Genomic DNA, 19,834 nt, shown 5'->3' with positions numbered 1-19,834 from the left:
AACATCTCCATAGCTGGAGAATTTATACTACTAAAATATTTATTTAAATTAATTATATACTGTGCTCAGATTATGTATATAAAATATTTCTTTATATTATTTAATCTTATTCTTCTAGATAACTTAACTTAATTTACTCTTTTACTTCGCGTTCGTTTTGTTCATTGCTGCTTTTATTGCTTGTATAGAGTGCTCCTCAAGAGATTATGACTCCAGTCCAATCAACTTCCGCTTATGAATCATCAACCGACACCACGCTAAGTATTTTATGTCCCAGCTCCGACAAGGTGCTGGATTTGCGTCTAATTTCTTGAGGTCAGTTCTATTATGCGTTCTGGATCAATCCAGACAACTTTGTATCTGTGGGAGGGTGTCGGCTTTGCCTGTCTGATGAGTGTCCATTGTGTAAGAGGTGTTGGACTATCTAGTTCATGAACTAAACTTTAGTGATCAGAAGGTTATGTGAACCATGATTCAAATCGTTGAGTTATGCAATAACATGCAGTTCGTAGACAACTTACCGTCTCCTCATAGATATTTGTGAGAACTCATTCATCAAACCCAGCTCCAACCACCACTCATCTATTCAGCAACCTCAACAACAATATGCCCAAAACCCCGAGAAACACAAGACAACATCTCCGATTTCTGCTCCGATTCCATCAAAGCCGTCCCCCGATGCAACACCCTCCCACAGCGAATAGAAACCCTGCAAGCTCCACAATTTCCCACCTCACAAGAACTCCCAATCTCGAAGCCCGCATCTCGCACAACCTCAAGAAGCGACTGCTCAACCCCCACCTGAAGTCCCTCTGACTTTCGACTTGGACCAACAATATCCACAGTGAAGGGGTCGCCGGCGGCATCATCACCATCGAATGCCTCATAATGCACCTCATCAGGAGACATATCCACAGCGGTGGCCGTCTTTACCACGGCGTCGATCATGCGCTGCGGCCCACACACGTAAACATGGCTGTTCCAGATGCGATTTCGTAGGATCTCAGCAATGTCCATTCGTTGGCCCTGCGATTTATCGTAGATGGTGACATGCGGCTGCAGGTCCGCCAGCAGCGATTGAAAGGCGACGTCGGTGGCGCTCCGCACCGCATAATGTAGGGAATAGTCTTGATTTGTCTCCTTGAGGCGTTTCATCATAGCGAGGAGGGCGGTGATTCCTATTCCGCCCGCGATAAAAATGTGACGAGACGCCATCTTGTCGATGGCTAAGCCCTGCCGTATCCCAGACCCCACTAAGACCGTGTCCCCCCGTTTGAGTGTTTGATGGATATAGCTCGACCCGCCGCGGCTGCGTTCGTCCAGGGCCACCCCCAGTGTAAAGCGACCCGCGTCACCGTGAACGATGGAATAGGCGCGTCGTAACCCGCTAGGAAGCTTGAGCCGGGCATGACTTCCGGGTTGGATCGCACCAGGTGCGGAAGTACTTCGGCGAACTGCCTCCAGCTCCAGGCGCACTATGCGAGGAGTTTCCGCAGTATGACTAGCAACTCTGAACTGTCTCCAAGTCTCGGGTGGACGCTTAGCTGCGGCCTCCTTCTCTTGATGTGCTCTCCAGCGCTCGATAAATACATCCCTACACTCATCACCAAGGACATCCATTGCCATAAGATGCTGCGTCATCGCTAAGTCTGTCTTGTCGCGGTGGACGTAATGGTGCAAACGGGCGATCGACCATCGCGGATGACTTCGGCGAATGACGCTGATCTCCAACCTTTCTTGTATCCACCCTTCCTCTATGACACGATAATACCATCCCGTCTTAGCCTCCTGGTGAGTGAGCGGAGCGAAGTTCTTGATCCCGAAGCGCTGGTTTAGCTTGAAGCACGGCTGGCGCGGCAGGCTGACCTCCAGCACACAACCGTTGCGACCGCCAGTGCTCAGGGAGCCCGGTGGCCCGATGCGCACCCTATCACCGATGCATACGGTCTGCTCATTCCAGCCATCGGCAACGAGGTTCTCGCCAAAGCCGCCGGGTACGAAGCGTGTGCGAGCCTCGGGAAAGCGATCGGCCCAAAAGGCATAGTGGTCTGCGCAGTACTGAAGAATGGCTTTGTCGATGCCTCCGTGGAAGGTCAGATCGTGTTCGTCATCTTCTAGGCCGGTAGTGGAGACGTAGAGGTGGCCAGGGCGGGTTTGCTTGTCAATGCCGGAGAGGACGGGACCAAAGGAGCGGAGTTTGGAGGTGCGGATTTCTTGGAGGGTCGCTGGGGGTGGGATGGGAATAGCGGGTGATGGTGAGTTGAAATCGATGCGGGTCATTCTTGTAAGTATTATATCTGCAGATGTTGGAGGGGGTCTTATTTCACCGTTGGTGCATTTTTGCTGGAAAATGAGCCTAGGGCTGCATTTATAGTATAACTCTCCGGATAGGACCAAACAAGTTAGTGATCCGTGGCTGTCGTTCACGCTCACCCGAATAGGAAGTTATCTGGTGAGGGACCCACTCCTCCAACCCTAGTTTGTTTTTTGTTTTCCTCCTCACACCCCGGCTCTGTTGACTCTGGTAGGCCAGTATGTCAACTGTGATCATTCTGCTCAGTTAAGAATGGCCAATAAATCACTGGTTAGGCATCAGTCACGTTACTTGCACTGATAGCCTATTTATTTGTCTTGGGCTTCCTTCCTCAAGCGGCGTTCGCTCAAGTGTAATAAAAGCCAGAGAAAGCGTCTGCCTCGCAACCCACAAAATCGGACGTGGTGCATAACATATTGAGTTCTCCATTGTCAAATGAGATATGTGGCCAACGACTCACTGGACCTCGCGTTTGGTGGTGCTGGCGCTATACAGAGGTGGTTGATGCGGGAGTAGACGGGTCTACTTTGGTTGTTGTTGGTCATCTAGTAGTCACTAGAATGGCTGAAAGATAAGCGGATATCACCATAATAACCTGTCAAATTAAATAGTACTACCACGTAGACCAAAAAGGACGCATTTGTCACCGCAGCAGAATGATCATATACACTCTCTTTAAACATACAGGCACATCCAGCACTACCCCAAATCCAGTCTAGTTCCCATCCCATCCACCGATTTCATTGATCGAAACCAAAAGTTCCGCCCCATACCCCCCACCTACCATCAACCAATAACCGTCACCATCCACCTCACAGCCTACTATCTACACTGACTCTGATACTGTGTAGTAGATATAACCCATTCATTCATGTATCAAGCCAGCATCTCATCTTCTTACAGTTCATCTCATCTCTATAATCCCAAACTAAATCCTCGTCTACCACCCTTAAGCACCTGCCCATCAATAAAGCTATATTACGAAATACCACACCAACTCAACCAACAAGAAACGTGAACTTCCGCTGCATTTCACCGACCATATACCAATACCAAGATGGCCTGGTCCAAAGCAACCATCATCGCGCTGGTGACTCTGCTTGTAACGGGGCCTCCATCGCTGCTTATTCTTCGGTGCAGATGGCGGAGGAAATCCAAACGGGAGAATGATGGGCGTGACACGGGGCATGGGGAAACGAATGGATGGGTGGCTAGAAGGGATTCTAGATATGATGTTCCAAGAGGTGAGTGGGCCTTTCTTCCCTTCTTCCTTGGGAGTATATGCTAGTGAAACTGGGATTTGGGTTGAGGTTTAGTTCTAAAGGTTGAAACAGAGGTGTTCGTTTCGCAGAGGGTGATCAGTGAGGTTTGTGTGGGTTATAGAATTGTGGAAAGGGAGGTGGATCCGTAAAGGTGTATTTGATATGCGTGGGTAGAGGAGGAGAGCTTATATTGGCAAATGTATATTATAATTGAATAAAGCGTTAACAAATAAATGCCTATGATTGTATATAACCCAGCAACCATCTCATCACATCGAGATGACCCTTTCGTTCTGCGGATGCGGCAGCTCTACAACACACAAATGACAAGTTCGGCCGATCTACATCTGCATTCAGGAATAACTGAACCATATCGAGATATCCGTGCTCTGCGGCTCCATCAATGGCCAACCTGCCACCAATAGGCGCTGCTGGGGCCGCCACATCCGCCCCCTTGGCTAACAATCGCATGGCAAGACCACAGTATCCGTGCATAGCGGCGGCTTGCAATGCCGTGGCTCCGTGATTCTTTGCTGGGCGGGCATTCGCGTCGGCTCCGTGGTCGAATAGTAGGTTTGCGATCTCCACTTCTTCATCCAGAATGGCTAGTTTCAATGGCGTTCCTAGGTTGTCCGTTGCTGGGGTATTTATGTCGGCTCCATTGTCGAGCAATAACTGGACGACGCCTATTCTGGGTCCACTGACAAACCGCTTGACTGAACGTTGAAGTAGTGTTCCATGGTATAACGGATTGTCGTCGTCAATTTAAGCAACATTTATGTCCGCCCCAGCGTCAATCAACAGTCAGACTATCTCGAAGTCGGGTGCCCAGTCATTATCTATTATAAGACGAGATATTATTGTTTTGAGTGATCGGCTGCAGTGTTCAGGGCAATACTGCGACATCAATGTCATTATTCTCTTAACAACGCCCGCTTGGCCGACTTCAACCGCCGTCTCGAGCGCCGGTTTCTTTCCTATGAGATTGTTGAAGCCGAGGCCATACTTCAATAGCAAATCGATGATATCAAGTGAGCATGTATATGCAAGAGCGAAGGTGAAGGCAGTTTATGAAACATCGTCATTGATATCAGCGCTGTTGGGATTAGCGCCACACTTCAGTAGTAACTCAATCATTCGGTGGTCTCTCTCTTCTATCGCATGACCCAAGGCGGTATATGCGGTATCTCCGGGGTATGGTGGCAGGACGTCAATATCTGCACCATCTTGTGCGAGAGATCGCACGCCATCGGGCCATCCCAAGTACACTGCATACTGGAGGTCTGTTTTGTTTCCGGCACGGAAGCAGTTGTACATGTAGGGTGAGATCGCTCTTTTACGTCTGCACCTCCATGAACTCTAATAGATGATGTGCTGCGAGGTCTTTTTTTCTGAATCGCAGCATGGAGGGCTGTGAGTCCATCCTCCGGCCCGGCTGGCGCATGCACATCTCCCTGCTTGTCCCGGATTACCTAGAGACTGACCAAATTACCAGAAAACGATGCCGCTTGCAACGTGGTGATCCCGCCGCAGAAACCTGGTTTGGCATTGATATCGGCTCCCATCTGTAGTAGATTTAATCCTTGTACTCATTCAAATTACCAGACCCAAAAGAGCCCCGTATCAGTATACATTGTAACTACCTCCCCGTGTCGGGATAGGGTACGGGTCGTGCTTCTACGCCCTCGGCGTGCCAGGGCAATAGAACGGGAGGGACTCTTTCATCAATTCGTCGGTTTTTGGCTAGTACCAATCAGAACGCAGCTTGTTGGCCGACGGCCAACAAGCGGTATTTCGATTGGTGTGTTTGCCCGTAGTCCGCCGTGCACGGTCGCTGGGTGTAAACAAATGAAAACCATCATTTTTCTTTTGGGACGAGGATCGTCTCGTCCCAATCCGGTAGCCCTCACATCTCACCTACACATCCGAGAATCTTGCCTGATGTAATCATCAATAGACAGGTTAGTGAAGGATCCGGTTCCCGCAAACTCATTTGCAGCACATTCGGATGGAGCCACCGCGTATGGGGTCAACTCGGACGGCCATGCCGGGTTTGAGCTAGTGAGTTCCAGCGAGGCACCATAATCCAGTCGACGCGGGGAATGAAGCATGCCGAGTGGCAACTACCCCGATCCGAGCCAATGATTAACTGGGACCTGCTAGTGTAGACAGGCCTTCTCGGGCTACGTTGCCTTGATCACCTGCGACGATTCAATGGAGGCTTGCATTGTGGTTCTCCCGGGTTGCCAGCCCGCAGCTGCGTTGGTATCTGCCTTTGCTTCGAGCAGTCTCACCACTATTGTTAAGTTTCCTTGTGCCAGCTGCCTGTGTCGCCGTCCGGCCAGAGTACTTTCCCGGCGGAGCGTTGACGTAGGCTCCGCGATCGAGCAGCATACACGACATCGATAAATCTCCTCTGCCGGCCGCTATCTGTAGCGGGGTATCTCCGAGGTCGGGGCTGATTTTCGATTCCTGATCGGCTCCAGAATCAAGTAGCAGTGACATGAGCTCATTGTTCTCATTTAAAGTTGCATACTGAATGGCATATGCACAGGCCATCGATAGAAAATTTGACCATCCAACAGAGGGCATGCGTGACTACGAAACGTTGACATCGACACCTCGCAATAGGAGCATTGAAACAAGCTCCACGTTCCCTGCCTGTACGGCTGCTGGGATTAGTTTGATCGTAAGGATGTTAACTGTTGGGTATTGCAACTTGAAGACCTCTTTGAAAACCCAGTTGTATTTATTTGCCCCACTCCATTAAAAGACACGTGTGATGTCGTCCATATTCATGAGGTCATTCGTGATAAGGAATACGAACGTGTTGAATACTTGCCTCAGGTGTGAGGGATTATCAAGTCCGCCGAGGTCGCGAGAGAGAAGACTCGACTCGATCCCATTATTTTTGACTTCGTACTGTTTCAGGAACCCAGTCAACTGGTGGAGATCAATTTGCTGATTCTCTGTGTTAATATGCCGTTGTATAGATAATTTTTGAATGACTGTTAGTGCAGAGTGGGCCCCCACAGGTTGAGGGGCTGATAATCTTGAACGATCGAACCGTGATCCAGAAAATCGGTTATCTTGATAGCCGTCCTGTAGTATTGGATAGAAGATGCTGGGTGGATCATGACTAAAACCAGTGGGAAGATTAAACCAAGTATTGCCAATTGACGAGTCAATCGGGGATTTCTGAAGAACCCAGTCCTGCAGGAAAAGATCGAAGACGTTCGTTTGGTTAACGGATGAAACCTCACAAGCGCCTCCCATACCCCTAAGGATGAGAGCCAAAGGGCCTGTTTGGCTATATGATTGCCGATTAAATGGTAAGTTGAGCATGTCAACATTTGCGGCTGGTGTGCTGAATGATCGCACTACCGCAAACTGACTTTGATACTTGAATAATATCCAAGGGAGGTTATCAGTGCGGACCTCCCTCGTAGGGACCAACGACCTCAGCATCAGTCGAGGTGTAGGAACCTCCACACCCTCTAGTGCGGTGTCATTCTCCCCTATTCGCCCGATAGCTTCGTGTCAGCCACGCCGCCTATTCCCAACCAGCCCATGAAGACTGGGAAAACTCACCTTCCAACGCAAAGTTAGTAGCAGATGTAACATGTCTCGCCATTTCCCTCTCTGCCTGCTTAGCCGTGTAGATCTTCCCATGCATAAGCACCTCGTAATCTTCGTTCCCCTGTAACTTTCGTTTGGTAACCTCTCGCTGCACAAACACCCATGCTGAGGTCGTACCGTTCTTCCTCACCCCCCAAACTTTGAGCTTCTTCTTGTACTCGGATTCCCTGGTACATGATGAGCACAGATCGGTATGCGGGCAGTAAATCATACTTTCTGTGGAATCCATGCTTCGCGATCATATGTTTCATCACCCGGTTCAGTGGGTTCTTGCGGTAGAGGGAGGAGACTTCTTTTTTGTGTTTGCTCCATTCAGCATCGTTTGAAGACATGATTAACCTTTGTCCAGTGTATACTGTAAAGAAAACGCGGCTGTTCTGATTACTGCCGGTGGTTCAAGAGAGGTTCAGGTAAAAGAGGTTGGCGCAGCTGGTTATTAGCCTCGTACTCAGCCTCTCGGATAAGGAGACGCTAAGAAGTACTTAGTGCGTAGTTTGAATAGAGGCACAGCCACGGACTTGCGGCAGGGATCCTCTTCCGTCAGGATTGGCACAGAAGCTTGGGGGCTTTGCGCATTGTAACTAGACAAAGAGCCAAGGTGAGTTGGAGTTTATTACTATGGAACTCTTGTTGTTTTATGTGCTGGATTTTTTGATGTTTTCGTTGTAGTTGTCGAATAACAGTCAAAATCGGATCGAGTTGGGTATGTGTATCGATCTCTTTTTCACGGCATGCAATTGAAGCTCGCGGAATGAATATTATCTAATATCATCTTGCATCTACTTAACTGTTCATCCGGGATAATCACCCTGTCCAGCACGTTCAGACTACAATACTCCTCAAGGCTAAACTCGGATTCCCAACCTCGCAGCCTCCGCCTTTAGAATATCCGGCACTTCGTCCTCCAGGCTATTCTCTCGTGGCTTCCACCCTAAAACCCTCCGTCCTCTCAGCGCCTTGCCGCGCGAATTCCAACCCCAGCTTGCAGCCTCAAAGCCCGCCGGCGACTTGATCGCCTCCTCAAGCGAGAGCTCCTTAACATCCGGCTTCTCCTTCAACAGTCCTAAAGCATGTGCCTGCTCCCCCACCAACTTCGCCAAGTCACCCCAGGCATGCTCACCGTTTTCACAGAGAAAGTACCCCTTCTCACCCCAGATCTCCTTGTCAGCCTTCTTGCTAGGATCAAGCGCTGCATCAACGAGAGCCCCAAACAATGTACTCAAATCATAAACATGCACATTATTCCAACGTGCCAGACCCTTTCCGATCTGAGGGGTGTAGCCCTGTTTCAAGATGAAGCTAGAAAGCTCATAGGCCTGTCTACCGCGAGAAGACACGGGTCCTCTTCCTTTTCCGTAGATAGTAGGTGGACAAACAATAACCGTCTTCACTGTGTCGGAATGCTCTGTGCCCGTCTTGAAAACGATCTCGTCGACGTTGCGGTGGAACGCATCCGCAGGAAGATTGACAAGTTCACTTACTCCCTCATCGTCGTTGAATTCTTTGTCGTCATGCTCGCCGTGGACTTTCTTCACTTCGGAATCGAAGTATGTCAGGATTCCGGTGCCGCCGGTGTGCAGCCAGTAGCCCGGTCTTTCGGGGGAATGGCCCTCAATCATTCCCTTGGCGATGGCATTGGCTGCGCCGACGTGGTCGGAGGCGTCGGCGGTGTCTATTCCGTCAGCTTCTATCGTCTTTGATACAGACACAATAAAAAAGATAAGGTAATGGAAAGGAGAAGGGACACAGTGCATACGAAGAACAATATCCGCCCAAGCGGCTTCTTTTACAACAATCTCCGAATCATCTAGACTGCCAATAACAGTGCGGATATTAGGATATGCCTCGCGAACTCGGCTCGCTTTCTCCTCTGTACGGATCAAGGCGGCATATTCAAAACTGGGGTGGTGTTGCGAGAGGTAATACAAGGCATCGCCGCCAATGTAGCCGGTCACGCCGGTGATGAAAAGCTTAGTAGGCATATCGATGACCCTTGGGAAGTATTCAGGGGCTGAGTGATGCTGGCTAACGCACAAAGACCCTGGTGAAGGGTGATGTTTAAATGCTTAACTGGTTCGGTGTGGGGCAATCCATTAGTTAGTACATGACTTCATAACTTACAAATCATCAAATAATCATCATCAAAACATTAGCGCTTTCGTGCATACTCAGCCGTGTCCACTCATAATAGCCAATCACAGCACTTAATTTTGGGAATATGTGGGGTGCGAATAAGGCACCGGACGAATTCTAGTATATACCCAGGAAAGTCTCCGGGTAAGCAATAGAGTATGTCTCCGAGTTATCTATTCAGTATTGGCAAAAGCCGTGATCGGGCTCGGCTATCCAATCGAAAGCTGCTGCTGCATCGGCATTGTCAACGAGCCCTCCTACATAATCATCTTGCGCTGTCCATGGGCCGGAATAGGTAAGAAAGAAATCATCGTACAGGGCAGGCCAGGCAGCGATGCTATCGGCATTCGACTCCAACAAACGGCCTTCTCCGCTTGAAGTCTCTAGCCAGGGATCAGCAGCCTGCGAAGGGCCCTCTTTGCGATCAACAGTCACCTTGCCAAAGTATGGCACGACAATCTCACGACGCTCTCCTTTGTGCAATCCTCGGCTGCTTTTCACTAGGTCTTTCAGCGTGGCATGGCACTGGCCAGATAATGAACATGGTTGATCCTCTGACCAGCTGTACAACGCGATCAGCGTCCGTTCAATCAGCCCATCATCATAGACTTTCTCGGCGGCTCTCTCCTGTACTGCACCTGCAGCATCGTTCCTCCCATAACCGAGCATATTCAAGAAGACAATCACAGCTGCTGTTAGCGCACTCGGTGCTGATTGTTTGATGCTGTTGTCCGTGCGTGCCGCAGCAGGGTCACTCTCATGCAAGAGAAGATACGCTTCTAGGAGAGTCCTTGCGCTCCTCACACAAGCCATCCGACTATACTCCTGCTTATCGCCTTGGGCTCCTTGCAAGAATAATGGCATGTATAGCTGTGCTCTCAAGCTGTGAACATGAGACAGGCGGAAAGCCCGAGTGTGCCTGTCTTTTGCATCTCGACATCGTCTAATCTGCTCCAGATCCAGGTATCCGAATGGTAAATGCGCCGTAATCTCATCGATTTTCTCATCCACTCCCGTGACTGTGGATAATGTAGGACTTTTTTCAGACTGCAGGCAATCAATGACCCGACCAGTCAGGATTGACAGGTGTCGGTAATGAAATTTGACTAATGACTCCTCTTCTGGTGGAGGAATATAAAGATCACAGAGATTCTCGGGTACTGAATATGGCAGGCCAATAAGTAGACTAACCCATCGGTCGGCCGAGAACAACTGCCAGAAAATTGTATCCAGACTCTTGGACTTTCGGTGTGTCCGATGGATTCCCGCAAGCTGCAAGAGCGTATTAGCCTTACGATATGTGGCCCACGCACGACGGGGCTGTAAGGAACTCATGAAGCAGAGCCCCAGGCCCATCAAACACTGCAAGCCATATATACTGCCAGCAAGCTCATCATTGTTCAGGATCCAATGTTCTACTGAAGAAAGATATTTTGCAAAGTCACCCGTGCTGAGAGCAAAGCAGAGTAAGAGACTTCCAAGTAGAGCGGGATGACCGGTTTGGAAAGTCCGAATAGCGAACACCTCAAGGCTGGAATCGCCTTCGTCGCCCCAGCTTAGCCCGAACGATTCACGCCAGGAGTTCCACCATCCACTTTTAGTCTTGAAGATTCCGTTCATTTCAAGTTCTGTTGGTAATGCTGCAAGTAGGCCTTTGAGCGCTTCAGCATGTTCAGTGGGCTGGTGAGATGAGTAGGTCTTGTTGTGCTTAGATCTTTGACTTGATACTTGCTGAGATGCCTCTTTCTCAGCCTCGGGAACTCGACCGATCTGTTCATCTCAGCTTGAGCCTGGCCGCAGTACCGTAAGGTATCCTACCAATTCATGGTCCAAGAGCTTCATGATCGGGGCACGATCACTCTGTATTGAGTCGGCCCCACGTGATGGACCGACGACATCTCGGGCTGGGACATTACTACGAGTCGATTTCAACGATATCTCGATCCTGTTTTGTAGACCTTTCAGAGCCACCAGGACGTCACTGAACTGGCTCGAGCCACGAATGGTCTCCCCGTCGGGTGTGGCTTGCGGCACGGACTGGGTATTTTGATGTCGCGACTTCACTCGGCGACGTTGACGAGATCTATCATTGATCCTAGAGTTCAGATCCAAAGATACACCTTGTGGAACACATGTAGACCCTCGCCTGTCACAATTGGAGCACACGTCGGATTCCTCCGACGGAAAGATGCAGCGGACTTTCCGACGACGACCTACAGGCGGCTGCGGTCAATGTCAGGGGCTCAGAGACACGCGGAGAAATATTTAACACTCACATGCAGTACAGCTGCGTGTACCTTTTCTCATTTTCCGGTTCTGGATCATCAGGGACGGTTTGGTTGACTAACTGGACTGGTTGGACTGGTCCACTTTGTTCGGACGAAGAGGAGGTCGGAGTGAAGTTCGGACGAATTGGGGGTGGAGAAAGCGTGGCGAGGATGTCATTCGTCCGAGCCTCTTAGTCCCGAGCCATGGAGTCTCTCAACTGTCAATGCATGCATATTCTAGAGTGTCCCTACAGTACAGGTAGTGCTTATTGGTCATTACTAATCTGTTTGCCATATAAATTGGACCACTCTCCGTCAGGGGTCTAATCTGCTGCTAGTAAATCTCGGTTCGTTCTATGAACGCCCAAACCAACCACGCTGTCCCACCCTCAAAACTACCCCAAAGCCTAGTCATGTCTGCGACTATATCTACAAAGCAAGTCCGGGTCATTTCACAACATCCGCTGCAATGTGCAAGTGAAACAGCTGTTTCCGTACTGGAGTCACCATTTAAACTAGGACCCCTAGATCATATGGTCTTACCATTCGTGCCTGTGGATGCTGTCTTTGCTTACAGGAAGCCCATATCAGATGCGAACGCAGACGATAATGCTCTGATCGAAGTTGGCCGTCTCCTAAGAGCGCTTGCTCTTGTGTTGGATTACTACCCACATCTAACAGGCCGTCTGCACTTCGACCCTAGGAGCCATCGCCCCAAGATTGTCAGTCTTGGTTTGGGAGCAGAGCTGCTTGAAGCGCGATGTAGCCTACGACTAGATGACATCAAGAGTAATTCAAACCGCCTTCTCCTCACTGACTTGCCCGATTCTGGAAATGCTCTACTGCCGCCCTTCGACTCGATGATAGAGGGTGTATGTCGAGATCCGATCTTGGCCATACAACATACCCGCTTCGCCTGTGGGAGTGTCGCCCTCGGTATCCGTATACATCATATTGCCTGTGATGCCTGTGGATTCTTTCAATTTGCACGCGACTTGGCACAGCTTTATCGTGCTCTTGGGCCTTCCGAGCGAGGTGGGAATGTTGCAGGGACACCTATCCTTTCTCCGCCACCAGAGATCCGCTCCTATCTGCGAGATCCAGGTTCCATGACATCGGAAGAGCGCGAATCTGCACTCCAATCAAACCAATCAGCATACTACCTAGTTGATGATCCCGGCACAAGCTCCAATACTGAGCCCTCCACTGCAGCAAACAAACCAGCACCACCTCCAGTCCTCGGCCGGGTTCTACGATTCTCCAGTCAGAAGCTCCAAGAACTCAAAGCGCGAGCAACAGATCCCAATGGACAGGGCTGGATATCAACCAATGACGCCCTAGTCGCCTACCTATACCAACTCACGTATCGTGCCCGACTCCAGCACCTAATCGCACAAGGAGTACCCGAAACCACCGCATTCAACCAACTCTCCACCGGTATCTTCTCTTCCATCGACATGCGCGGTCCAACCCGTCTCAACCTCCCACCCAGATACTTCCCCAACTGCGTATACGGCGCATACATGTACCTCCAGCCCCAGACTCTGGCCCACGGGCCCCTTTGGAGAGTCGCAAAAGCCTTCCACGACATGTCACATGGCGTAACACCAGAGCAAATGAAACAAAACACACAATGGCTTGCAATCCAGCCAGACAAGAGTCGAATTAGAATGAACTTCGATTTCAACGGCAGCTTCACCACCTCGCAGTGGTCCAAATTTGACATGTACGTCGGGACCGACTTCGATGTGGATCAGCATGGCAATGCAATCCCGCCGGTTGTTGTTTCTCGGCCGTTCACGGATATCTCTCGGGTGGATGGTCTGGCTATGGTCATGGCTTCCGAGGAGCAGGTTTACACTAGCCCATCGAGTAAGGGTCAATGTGCTGTTTATGTGAACTATACGTTGAGTGAGCCGGTATGGGCTTATTTGGATCAGGATGTGGAGTTTGAGGAGATATGTTGTTCCTAAGTTGGGACTTGTGGATGCCGCATTGTATCTTAGCGACTGCTTTGAATATACTCATCAATCTAGCGGATAGGTAGAATATCATATAGCTTGGACCTGCCACGTCTTGGTCAACACCGACGTTGGGGAGAGAAGAAGGTCGCAAGAGAGGAGAACGAGCCGCGACCTTGTCGACGACGAGGAATTCGCCAAGGTAGTGAAGCCCGAAGTGACTATCTATGCCAATTAAATCAGCCGCAACATACCGATATCGGACACGATGGAGTTCAGTTCATTAGCAACAAAAATGCCAACCCTTCATGCAATTCTTTGTTGCCGTTACAATCACCGTCACTGTAGTAGCAATGGAACATAAAGCATTAATTAGCAAACCTTACATCAACTAGCATCATTGGTCTAGTGGTAGAATTCATCGTTGCCATCGATGAGGCCCGTGTTCGATTCACGGATGATGCACTATCTTTTTTGTTTTTCATTTCTTTCTCCCCTTCTCACTACCCGTTCCTTGGTATCGGTAATACGATTCCAATTGCTCGTCTGATTCTACTTTTTGGTTTTCTGATAGACCCCAGTGCTACTCAAGTGCCGTAGCTTCAAATAGCATCTCATAAAATGTTTGAATTTCTCGACCTCCCGGGCACTTGACTGAGCCGACAGGAGAATATTTGGCTATCCTATGATAATACCAGACAAGATAGACTGTGCTATTTACAGAACCTAGTATGCGCCCTTCCGCTTCTTGTACTTGGGCTGATCGACCGACTCGACTTCCCCAAGGGCAGTCAGCACCGGAGTGGTGTAACTCAACTCCAAGCTTTCCAACTTGCCTCCGGCGGAGTCGAGAGCCCACAGGGTCACCGCCAACCAGTTCGTTCCACGGTAGTTCAGAATTCCCTCAGGGACAGGGAAGCTGGTTTGAGGTCCGATGTTGCTGATATATTTAGCATATTGGTATCCGTTGACGTAGACTTGCACGCGGTACGGGGATGGCGTAGTGCTGTTGCCGATGTTGAGGAACAGTGGCACATCCCATCCCTTTGGCAGATCAAGGTCAAACTTGGCGCTATAGAAACCAATGCCTGCCTCGGAGAGTCCCTCAAGAGGGCTGGAAGACTTCCAGTTCCCGCTGGGAGGCTCAGGCTGGTGGAAGCCTTGGCGCTCAGCGTAGAGACCGCCCTCGTTCAGGGGACCGCGAACCTTGTCTTCGTAGTCTTCGCCGCCAAGGTTTCCGGTCAGCTTCCAGCTGATGGCACTGCCTGGACGCCCAGCAAGCAGGAAGTTCAGAATACCACGCGGGGTCTTCATCAGATCCTCACCAACGGTCCAGTTCTCCTCGAGGCCCATGTTGTCGATCACGACGGTGATCACATAAGACTTGCCAGCCTGGAGCTGAGGCAGTTTGTAGGTGGCGTTGTAGTCGGAGTTTACGTAGAGACCGGTCCAAGACCCGAGGTAGGTTCCGTTCAGCCAGACAGAGCTTCCGAACGCTGATCCACCCTGTGTATCGATCGAAAAGGTGCTCTCGTTGCCTGTGGCGGTAAAGTGTCCGCGGTAGAGCAAGTAGCCAGTGTGAAAGCCATAATCGGATGAGTACAGAGAGGTAGGAGTCGTCAGAGACCGAAGCGTATTCTTGGTCTGTTTGAGATCTGCGGCAGGCCAGAGAGAATCATCGTAGGAAGACTGGATCTCAGGAAGAGTGTCCACATACTTCCAGTCCAAGTCCTTCAGGCTGGGAAGCGAGATGTCAGGGGCGTTGTATTCGACAGTAGCTGACCAGATGCCGTTCTTGTCAACGGTGTGCGACGTCTTGTCTCCATTGATGAATAGATTCTTAGCCGTAGACGGGACACCAATCACTTCAACGGAAGTGGTAGCGTTGAAGTCTGCGGTGAGGTAAAGACCGCTGCCCTTCAGGTACGCAGTCCGAACAAGGTAGCCCGCTTTGACGATGATGGATGAGGCGACCGTCTCCGATGTGCTGAATCCTGGTGAAGTGCCATCTGTGGCAAGTTGAGGCACCCAATAGTTATAGGCAGAGTTTCTGTCTGCTAATAGTTAGCTTCATGTGATTCAGCTGGGGAAGTGAACCTACCAAGGAGAAGAACCTTCAGGTCGCCAACTTGGATGATGCGGCGAGTGGTCGACACATCCCAGCCCACCACAACAGACGAGGAGGTCTGCTTTGACGAGATGCCAGAATCAGATCCTTCAATAACCGTGACATTCGACTTGGTTGAAATGGCAAGCTCGTGGTGCTCACCGGCACCTCCGTAAAGCACGAGAACCTTTCCGTCGGCGAACTTCTTCCAGGTAAAGACCTCGGCGGTAGAGTATATAATGTTCGTTCCAGAGACACTGTAGTCGGTCACAAGGATTTTCGAATCGCGACCATTAAGCGTGAGCGTGCCACCAAGCTGAGGAATAGTCACGGTACCAGCACTGGTAGGAAGACGAAGCTTGTATGATGTTGAATCCTCGCTGCTGTAGTCCGAATGTCTAACCACGAAGAAAGAGCCAGTGCTGTTTCCGAGCAGAGGCGTTACAGTCAGGTCCGCGGTATCAGCATATCCGGAAGTTGTCAGATTGCCAGGACTGGCCGTCAAATAACCCGGAGACACTTTGGCGAAGTTGCCAAGAAGCTTAAGTTCACTGTACTTCTCGCGGGTGATGTTGCGGGATTCAGTCACAGCCGAACCATAGTCGTAGGAGGTGTATCCGTTAGGATAACCGAGGTTGCCCCAATTAGTTCCACCAAAGATCTACCCAAATTAGCCATATACTAGCCTAGGTTTCCAGCAGACGTACCATGTACAGGTTCATAATGGCAATCTGGAAGCTAAAGTCGTTCTTATAGAACACTCTCTCGAACTCATTGTTCAAGAGTTCAGAGCACGCAGCGAATCCGGGTCCTCCCCAAGGGTCGTACGAACCACCTTGGAACTGCGAGGTGTTAAACTCGAAATGCTAGTCAGGATACGTATACTAACCTCAACTATCGCATATGGAGTCGTCGGGCTTTGCTCAAGATGAAGGGTACGGAAGTTGGTAGGCAGGTCACCCGAGGGCCATACCGTAGGGTTCGCCTGGACAAATTAGCAACGAGCACACTGAGTTGCAAGATAAACATACACAGTCGAATCCAAGCCTATAGTTGTCAGCCAGTGTTCATAACCAAACGCATGCTTAACTCACGGGTAGCTATCATGGCCGTAAATGTCAACTGCCCCCTTACCAGTTCCAGGAGCGTTGTTCCCCGAAGCCGAAGCATCGTTGTTGATCAACGGTATCACGACACCGGCATTACGAGCCTGGTCTTCAACGTACTGCATGTACACCGGGTCGGGGAACTCCACACCGCAGCAGCCACTAGTGTACTCATTCTCGGGCTGATACAGGATAATCGGACCGCCATTGGTAATCTGATACTTGGCAATGGTTGCAGCGATGTGAGAAACGTAGCTGTGAAAACGTCAGCACGCGCCATAGGTCTCCGGGGCGAGTTTTGCCATACTTATCAGTAGCTTCCAAGTAGGCCTTGTCGCTTGTGCGGAGAGTGCCATTAACCCTCTGCAACCACCCCGGGAATCCGCCACCGGAACTCTCTGCGTTGATGTACGGGCCCGGACGAGCGAGCAGATAGATACCTGCTTCCGAGGCCGCGTCGAAGAACGGCTCCAGATCAAAAATGCCATCTGCCCTGTATTCCCCGGGTTTTCCTTCAACGAGGGCCCAGTCAACATAGAAGGATACGCAGTTGAATCCTAGAGCCTTGACCTTTTGGAAGATGTCAAGCTGGAGCTCTTTTACTGGTAGACTAGAGCGATCAAGAAACCCCGAGTCAACACGAGTATAAAGAGAAGAAAGGGCAGTATTACCGGAATGGGTGGAACTCGCCACTGAAGATCATGATTCTTTCGCCATTGATAAAGAGGGATTTGTCATCCCAAGTGACCTAGTAGGCACCATGTCAGTTGCCAGAAGTGCTGCCATCCATAGGAGTGCATACGTATTTCTGCAACAGTTCCCGCTTGACCGGGTCAGAATGCTCCGTGAGAGTAAAGCCATTGATCCGATGCTTAATGGATGCCCCAGCAGCATGTGCAGCCAGCAAGGCAATAGCACAAGCGGAGGAAAACTTCATGATGCAACACACCCGGGGCGTAAGTAAACGCCAATGGGTCCAAGGGCACGGGGAGTGTCAAATTCCGCGAGAGCTCGGGGAAGCATCATGCCAGCAGGCTCGGGGGAATGAGCCACTTTATTGCCCTCATTCCACCCCCTCAATGTCCGTCCCGACGCTGAATAATGTACGGAGCTGTGAACATACTAGTCGAGCCATGAGTCGGATCCTAGCAACACCGACATCATCGTAGGAGGGGAAGTGGGACCTGTCGAGTCAATTGGTGGTCTCGAGTGTCTGGCATGGGGTTAGTTGGGCATAGCGTAGCGGGCAGGGTCCGAACAGGGCCACGATGGTCAAGCAAGCTCGCAAGAAGCAGTGAGATTGTAAGGTGAAGCAGGCAACTGGAATGACGATCCTCCACAGGGACGACGCCTCATCCGGTTAGTCTGGCCCGGTTTCTCCGCATTGGCTCTCCCGCGCCGGCTAATTGCTTCTCTACTCTCCCGCTCCCCTCTTCTCATCTGCATCTTGTCCATATATCCCTCCTCTATCCGCTGGTCTTTCAGGGAACAGTGACTATCTCATGCAGGAACATTTAAAGATATGCTCTCTCTCTCCTGACGATCAGATTTCGGTTGGCTTTCTCATAGATGAGCGTTCTCTTTCATGGTGCCCACCCACTGCGGGAGGACCCTGGAGCCGAAGCCCCAATCAGCCTAAGCTTCCGGATGGCTGACCTACGGGGTGCCACCGGAGAAATCTTGGTTTCTTGTCCGTGTTGGATATTGCAATCACTGACCTGTCTGGGAGTCTAGTCAGTCATCCTCCAAACTATATGACGAAATCCTTCGCCGCTCGCCAACCGAAATCATGCCACCAGATATGACTGGAGGAACAACTTTTGTATACATCTGTGTCCAAGGACGTGCAGCACCCCAAAGGTAAAGTAGCAAGACATGCAACTTCAAGCAAACAACACAGTTCAGCTGTCCGAGCTTGATTAAATTAGCCGACGGGTCCAGGCCAACTAGCGATACATGCTCTGACGTGTCTGCCTTAAGTATCTCCGACCATTGTCCGAAGTCTATTCATTCGAGTGAAATTGTTCAGTCTATCGAATGGGCTTCATCTTTGAGCACTAAATGCTCAACCATGTAGGCTTCCGGATAGTTGGCTTGCTTCCCGGCCATACCGACCTCGACGACTCTTCTGAGCTCCACACACAATGATATACCATAGCAGCCACCGGATTGAGAATTGGATTGTAGCTTAGTTAAGCTACGGCAGATACGTCTTCGCCAAGTGAGAAAATCCAAGCACCTCGCTCTCCTAGTAGGCGTGAAAATCAATCCGATACCATATTACTGTCTGTCAAGCAGCAAACGACTGCAAGGTCATTTTACATACAATCACGGTGCGGTGACCCCGAGATGTCTTCGACCAGGATATTCTATAGTTGCATCCAAGCACCAAGCGAGAGTCTCTAAGATGCATGAGTCGGTTCGCCTTGACATGGTAGTATCCAGCCAGAGCTTGACATGTCCAATGTAAGAAGAGCAAGCGGAATGAACGAGACTACCAAAACACTTTCAATAGGCAATACACATCAACATGTCATCCAGGATTGTCAGCCTCCAACTCTTCGGTCTTACCTATTGTGTGAAAATCCCTCCTACATCTTACTGTTATTTATTTGCCTCTCAGTACATATGTAGCTTTCTGTATGCCGCTACTTTCGGCTGGGGAAAGTAAGCTTTGAGCTTCTGAACGATGCTTCATTGTGAGAAGACCACGAAGCTGGACGTTTAGACCAATAACACCCCTACTCTGTCCTCACCCATGACACAGGATTCACTATTTCGACATAAGCAGCCCTGGACGTGAGCCCATCCACTGCTGCTCTCAAGTCTGACACCGTTGTCGCAAACTAGACAGTAAACTTCCCTGCATAATTATGTTGCGGGCATATGATGCAGCCAACATATGTGCTACCCAAGGTACTCAGATGCGAGATCCTTGACAGGCATAATTCTCACAGCCCACTACTACAAGCCGTTGATCACGTCAGCTCCACTTTCAGAAACCTTAGAATAGAGCTGACCGATAAGCTTAAAACAGGATCTTGA

The 19,834-nt window shown here is 50.2% G+C and overlaps 6 protein-coding genes and 1 non-coding gene across 7 annotated transcripts; 2 read left to right on the top strand and 5 right to left on the bottom strand.

The window, feature by feature from the left end:
• Positions 1-582: 582 nt before the first annotated feature.
• On the bottom strand, positions 583-2,280 carry BO87DRAFT_420776 (MOSC domain-containing protein; the record flags this gene model as incomplete). The annotated part of the gene is made up of 1 exon (XM_025627023.1): positions 583-2,280. One exon carries the CDS (start codon positions 2,278-2,280, stop codon positions 583-585), a length of 1,698 nt encoding a protein of 565 aa, XP_025485138.1.
• A 3,743-nt stretch (positions 2,281-6,023) lies between these two features.
• Positions 6,024-7,547, bottom strand: BO87DRAFT_411643 (Clr5 domain-containing protein; the record flags this gene model as incomplete). Its single annotated transcript, XM_025626451.1, has 3 exons — positions 6,024-7,094; positions 7,168-7,382; positions 7,429-7,547. The coding sequence occupies 3 exons, from the start codon at positions 7,545-7,547 to the stop codon at positions 6,343-6,345; spliced, it is 1,086 nt and encodes a 361-aa protein (XP_025485137.1). The 3' UTR covers positions 6,024-6,342.
• Positions 7,548-8,060: 513 nt separating this feature from the next.
• Positions 8,061-9,305, bottom strand: BO87DRAFT_454488 (nucleoside-diphosphate-sugar epimerase; the record flags this gene model as incomplete). Its single annotated transcript, XM_025628561.1, has 2 exons — positions 8,972-9,305; positions 8,061-8,887 (listed from the first exon to the last, which is right to left on the bottom strand). The coding sequence occupies exons 1-2, from the start codon at positions 9,195-9,197 to the stop codon at positions 8,061-8,063; spliced, it is 1,053 nt and encodes a 350-aa protein (XP_025485136.1). The 5' UTR covers positions 9,198-9,305.
• Positions 9,306-9,525: 220 nt separating this feature from the next.
• Positions 9,526-11,673, bottom strand: BO87DRAFT_402677 (uncharacterized protein; the record flags this gene model as incomplete). The annotated part of the gene is made up of 3 exons (XM_025625703.1): positions 9,526-11,118; positions 11,167-11,561; positions 11,625-11,673. 3 exons carry the CDS (start codon positions 11,671-11,673, stop codon positions 9,526-9,528), a joined length of 2,037 nt encoding a protein of 678 aa, XP_025485135.1.
• Positions 11,674-12,028: 355 nt separating this feature from the next.
• BO87DRAFT_411640 (uncharacterized protein) lies at positions 12,029-13,588 on the top strand (the record flags this gene model as incomplete). Its single annotated transcript, XM_025626450.1, has 1 exon — positions 12,029-13,588. One exon carries the CDS (start codon positions 12,029-12,031, stop codon positions 13,586-13,588), a length of 1,560 nt encoding a protein of 519 aa, XP_025485134.1.
• A 382-nt stretch (positions 13,589-13,970) lies between these two features.
• Positions 13,971-14,041, top strand: BO87DRAFT_t9. Its single transcript has one exon. It is a non-coding gene; the product is annotated as a tRNA-Gly (tRNA).
• Positions 14,042-14,252: 211 nt separating this feature from the next.
• On the bottom strand, positions 14,253-18,039 carry BO87DRAFT_402675 (glycoside hydrolase family 35 protein). The gene is made up of 9 exons (XM_025625702.1): positions 17,592-18,039; positions 17,461-17,537; positions 17,097-17,399; positions 16,778-17,044; positions 16,715-16,730; positions 16,573-16,668; positions 16,391-16,525; positions 15,678-16,344; positions 14,253-15,630 (listed from the first exon to the last, which is right to left on the bottom strand). Exons 1-9 carry the CDS (start codon positions 17,724-17,726, stop codon positions 14,303-14,305), a joined length of 3,024 nt encoding a protein of 1,007 aa, XP_025485133.1. The 5' UTR covers positions 17,727-18,039; the 3' UTR covers positions 14,253-14,302.
• Between the last annotated feature and the right edge of the window lie 1,795 nt (positions 18,040-19,834).

This window comes from Aspergillus neoniger, assembly GCF_003184625.1.
Source record: "Aspergillus neoniger CBS 115656 unplaced genomic scaffold BO87scaffold_1, whole genome shotgun sequence".
In the NCBI taxonomy this organism is placed as follows: Eukaryota; Fungi; Ascomycota; class Eurotiomycetes; order Eurotiales; family Aspergillaceae; genus Aspergillus; species Aspergillus neoniger.
This window is presented reverse-complemented; position numbering and strand designations above follow the sequence as displayed.